The following is a 5,355-nucleotide window of genomic DNA, read 5'->3' on the forward strand; positions in this document are numbered from 1 at the left end:
AGCTGGATAAATCTGCCTAAGACGATGAAGAACTGGCCCAGCGTGCTCTCCAGCCCATGCCTTCCCCTTTCTGTCCCAAACTGTCCCCATTCCTCACCTCTGTGCGTGTCTTACTAGACCTCTGCTGTCCGATAGGGTAGCCTCTAGCCCCAGGTGGCTATTTAAATTAACATTAAAAATGCAGGTTCTCCATTACACTAGCTACATTTCAAGTGATTAACTGCCGCGCAGGGCCAGTGGCTTCTGTAACAGACAGCGTAGGTACAGAACATTTCCATCACCACAGAACGTTCTAGTGCACAGCACGGCACCATCCTCATCCAGGCCACCTCCCCCTGCTCCCCTGCTGCCCCTCAATGAATCCCATTCTCCATGCAGCAGTTACGTGGATCTTAAAACACACAGACCTGCCCTCTCCTCCCAACTGAAACACCTTCAATGGCTCCCTATTGCCCTTTACTAAAACCCAAACATCTCCTGTGGTCCACATGACCTGGGCCCACTAGTCCTGACCTCATCTCCCTCCTCCACACCCCTCACTCACTGAGGTCCAGCCAAGGGGGCCTCCTCTTAAACCCACCAAGCTCTCGGGCCTCAGAGCCTCTGCACTTGCTGTTCCCCGTACCTGGAATGCTTTTCCCTCATGTTCTCCCCATCTTTCTAGCGTTTTCTTTTCAAGCATTCAGACTGACTGTCCACATTATTTCCTTTGCCTTCTTTCTACTTCTACGTAATAACACCACCACCCTACACCTTATGTACTTTTCCGGGTGCTTCTGCCTGTAAATTATTAAGACACACCCTGACAGCAACCCTCTGAGGAGCTAGTCAGGGAACTTAGGAACATTCCCACTGATACAGAAAAAAACTGAGTTTCAGAGAAGTGAAGTAACCGACCCCTGGTCACTGCATCAGTGACCGAGCCAGGACTCCGCCCGGCTCCTTAAATCCCAAGTCCCGTGTTCCTTCTGCAAAAACGCAGTGACACGCTTTCTTGCTTCTGTGCAAACATCGGTCCTGGGCCTCTACGGTGCACGATACGGTTCATAATTGTGGCGTAACACACACACGCTCATTCCCTTTCAGACACGTGGCTGGAATGGCCACGTTCTAAAACGGGGCCTGCTGTTCCCACGTCTCTTCATCTTGCCTGGTGCAAAGTCCACCGCCCTGTGTGTCCACAGCCTGTCCTCATATGCGTGCTGTTTACTGCCTGTGTCCCTGTGGACTGGAGGCACCCTGAGGGCAGGGCCCACGTCTGTCCTTAAATATTAACTCCTGGTGCCCGGCAGGCGTCCAGTCGGTATTGGCTGGTTGAAGCTGTTCACCTCTTGTCACGCCGTGGAGACGAAGGCTGAGGTGCGCCGGAAGGTTTGCCAAGTACGTGATGGTTCCAGCAGTTGATGAGGGCAGAAGTCAGACGGCCCTGGGTGGGAGGAGGAAGTCGGGCCAAGCTGGCTCCCCCCGAGACTCTGCTGCCCTCGTTGTCACCTCTTGTAGAGGCTCGTGCCCAGGGGGCAGCATGGTCTGCAGGAGGGGCACCGTCTCCAGGAGAACTGCTCTGGCACAGCCTCCTTCCCAGTGGGTCCCACGACCAGCTGTGGCTTTTTCTTCTGGGTTTTTGTTTGTTTGTTTGGTCTCCCCGTGAGGACAGGGGCCATCTCTGCTACACTGGCGAGCTCAGGTCCGTTGGTGAATGAATGAACAAATGGATGAGTGAGTGAGTGAAGTGCAATGATGGTCCCCGAGGCTTTGGGCGTTTGCAAGGGCACCGCACTTGCATCACCTCTGTTCACTTTAAGCAGCCACCCCGGGAAGTAAGCCTGGCGGGGAGGGTTCTTCCTGTTAGGAGACCACGTGGCTGAGGGGGCATTTTTCAAGGTCAGAGACAGGCTCCCTGGGAGCTGGAGCACCAACTTAGTCCCCAAGCCCAAGGTTAGCTGCCTGCCAAGCCACTCTAAAAGCACCAATTCTCCCAGGAAGCCTTCTCCAGCCTTCCCAATTGGAAATTAACCTCTGGGCCTCAGTTTTCTCATCTGTGAAATGGACATGTGAGAAGCAAGTGAGCCTTGTTGACAATAACAATAAAAATGGTCATCATATGCCAGGCCCCATTCAGAGCCCTTTACCTGCATTGACTCATCATTCCTCACCATGATCATATAAGACAGGGCTGCTGTTGTCACATTTTATGGACGCAGGAACTGAAACACAGAGAGGCGAAGGGACTTGTCCACGGTCACAGAGCTCACAGGAAGCTTTGTAAATGACAGAAGACCACGGGGAGGACTACTGGGGTGCCTCCCTCTCGCTCCATCCCAAAGGATAGGGAGCTGGCCTAACCCGACAAACTCCAGCCCTGACCAGGTGAGGTAAAAGCTCCCAACACAGGAATCTCAAGAAGAGAGGGATTCTGGGAGGAGATGGGCAGCCAGCCCAGGTCCCAGCTCCTCCTCCGGGCTGCCTTCCTGGCTTGACTGTGTCTGGCTCAGCTTTCCCCAGGCCTCAGAGTGGGCCTCCACTCTGCAGGTGATAGATTTCCGGGTGCTGTTGACCTCACGTCTCCTTGGGAGGGGCAGGGTGTCCTGGACGCCTCCCTTATGAGTCAGGAGGGCCAGCCAGGCTGCCCGCAGACTCATGCTCCATGACTTTGGTACCTTCCCTCTCTGGGCCTCAGTTTCCTTATCTGGAAAAGGGGGTGATAACCCTGCTCCTGGTAGGATGAGCAATGCTGGGCAAAAGGTGAGGGACTGCTACTATGGTTACTCCTGAAATAGAAACAGGGTCCTGGGGGTGGGGGGAGCAGGTTCTAACCCTGGCTCTTTAGACCCACAAGCTTTATGGGGCCCTCCACCCACAACATGGTATTACCCTCCCCATTTACCCCTGGTAATGCCAAGGCTTAAAGGGGCCAAGTCCCCCATCTACGGGCATACAGGTGTCCCACTCTGGCTTCCGCAGATGGGCCTCAGATGTAAAAAAAAAAAAAAAAAAAAGCCCTGAGTTATGTGCAAAAGGAGACGTTTGTTTCAGGCGAGGAAAGGTCTGTGGGGCAGGGAGGAAGTGAGGCTCTCGCCTCGCCTCACGAGAGGGTATTTCCTTTGTGGGAGGGAGCTTGGCTGTGGCCGTCGTCTCTCTGGGCAGGGGTCTCTAAGGCGTGGCGCTGGGTTGAGGAGAGAGGGAGTCATCGGGCCATGGTGGTCCCCAAATCGGCTGGAGGACAGACACAGGGCAGGTGGTCCCAGCTCTGGCCAGGGCGTTGGTCAGGGGATGGCTGCTGGCAGCACGAGAAGGGGAAGCTGCCAGAAAAGGAACCCACACTCTCACTAGTGCTCTGGGGCCTGCCACCTGCACGTCCTCCCCGGAGACTGGAGCAGCTGGGACCCGGGCAGCGCCAGCCCGCGGCCCAGAACCGGGTCTGAGGACCCACGGCTGCGGCTCCCCCAGCCTCCTTGCTCCTGGCTCCTAGACAACACTCTGGTCCCTGATTCCCCGTCTGCCCCACACCTTTCCTTGTGTTCCCATCTCAGGCTACGAAGGAAGCCACAGCTCCCCACCTCCTGGGCAATTGCCACCCCATCTCGTGACGCCCCAGCCCTGAGCCCCACCCCGAGGCCCAGACAGCTCCGTCTCTGGTTGGTGTCTTAACCTCCTACGTCGCCCCCGCCCCCGCTCCCCCCTGCCCAGGAAACTTCAGACCTCACCACAGCTTCCGTTCTCTGAGCGTGTCGGGGCTGCGGGCGAGGCTGACAGGCCCCGGGTGCTCGCAGCAAAGGTCAGGGTACCCAGCCATTCTGATAACTCAGACTCAGCGTCCCCATCCCTCCTGAAGTAGCTCTTAGAGCAAATTCTTTCCTAAAGCAACTAGGCGCTTCCCAGAGCCTTCACGTGACGACCGACCCTGACGTGGGCCTCGAGCATCTTCCTCTGGCCCAGGCCAGAAAGGCCAGAAGCGGTCCCTGCGCTGGGTCTGACGGGAAGGCAGTGGGAACCGTGAAAGAACTGGGGACTCTGAGAGGAGACGCCCTGAGGGCAGAGGCAGGAGAAGAGACACACAACCTCCCTGGACTCTCCCTGTCCACCAGCACTCCACCCACCACGTGGGGTTAAGGAACCTGCCCCTCCCTGGGTCCCAGACAGAAACGTGTGAAACGAAAAGTGTCCCAAACACAGTGTGATCTTTACTGCTCTTTGCGGCCACACCCTTGGGAATTCCTCTGAAGCCTTTAGTAGCAGAGGCACATACATCCCCGTTCTGGGGGCAGCCCCGCGGGGCCCTCATCCAACAAGAAGGGGAGGTCCACAGAGCCCACTGCAGGGAGGGCGGGGGTGGGGGGGTGGGTAACACCCAAACAAAGCCTGTCAGAAGCCAGGAACCCAGGAGCGGTCTGGGGCTGGGACAGCCAGCCCTATCCTGCCGGGTCCAGGTAGAAGGAGAGATGCTACTGACAGCTTGGCAAGGGAGGCAGGGTCTGGATTTTGGCTCCACCCAAGGCCAGTGGGAGACGTCACCTCACACACACCAGGCTTCCTTGGGGAGGGGGCACCTGATGACAGGGTTCCACGTAGCTCACTAAACACTGACTCACAGAGTCTGCGTATCCTGACCTTTGCTCCCCAGTGTTTATTCAGTCCAGAGGCAAAGAAGGAAACTCCCTGAGGGGAGGCAGGCCCCCTCCCCATCCAGTGCCACTCAAGTCCTCTCATTGGCTGGGCTCCCCCACCCATCCCCCAGCAACAGGCCTCCGATGGGATGGCGATGGCGAGGCAGGCAGCACAAACCCGCTAGCAGCTGCAGGTGACAGAACCTCACCCCGGCATTCCCTAGAGCTCGGTTCCCTCCTCAGTGCCCGGTTTCTTCCAGGGAACCAGGAAGGCACAGAATCCTAGAAGCTCAAACAGGAGACCACCAAATCCCAGGATCACCCCAGGTGGCCCGAGGAATCCCAGAAGCGTGGGAGTCAAAATGTCTCCTGGAGCCTCGGCTGTCGGCCAAGGATCTTGGGGGTCACAGGCTCGCTCTCATCTGTGGCCCAGAGTATTCCGGAAGCATCGGACCCCGAGATGCAGCCCAGGGCAGCCCAGCCCCAGGGGACCCACATGTGCAGCTCGCAGAGCCTTCGGCGACCACAGCAGGTCCCACCCCAAGCAGAAGGGAGCCCGTGGTTTTCTAGAAACAGGAGAGGAACCCAGCCGTGGGCTCTCAATACAGCAGGGCTGGGTGGTGGCCAGGAGCTCATCTCGTGCAAACACCCTCCTTTTACATACAGACGGGGCGACCGGGGTCCTCTATGCCGCCAGGGCCCCCCTCCCGGGCCAGGCGGTGGTCACCGGCTCCGGGCCAGCACCGAGCCG

General features: G+C 57.7%; 1 protein-coding gene across 1 annotated transcript in view; it reads right to left on the reverse strand.

Moving 5' to 3' along the window:
• Nucleotides 1-2,863, reverse strand: part of RHOF (ras homolog family member F (in filopodia)) — a 7,543-nt gene extending 4,680 nt beyond the window's left edge. Inside the window, exons 1-2 of the mRNA XM_014547014.1 lie at nt 2,834-2,863; nt 2,154-2,289 (exon numbers count right to left, since the gene is read on the reverse strand). Of these exons, the coding sequence (XP_014402500.1) occupies nt 2,154-2,289; nt 2,834-2,863 (166 nt within the window). The remainder of the gene's footprint in view (nt 1-2,153; nt 2,290-2,833) is intronic.
• Nucleotides 2,864-5,355: the final 2,492 nt, after the last annotated feature.

Source organism: Myotis brandtii, unplaced genomic scaffold (genome assembly GCF_000412655.1).
Source record: "Myotis brandtii unplaced genomic scaffold, ASM41265v1 scaffold463, whole genome shotgun sequence".
Classification (NCBI taxonomy): domain Eukaryota; kingdom Metazoa; phylum Chordata; class Mammalia; order Chiroptera; family Vespertilionidae; genus Myotis; species Myotis brandtii.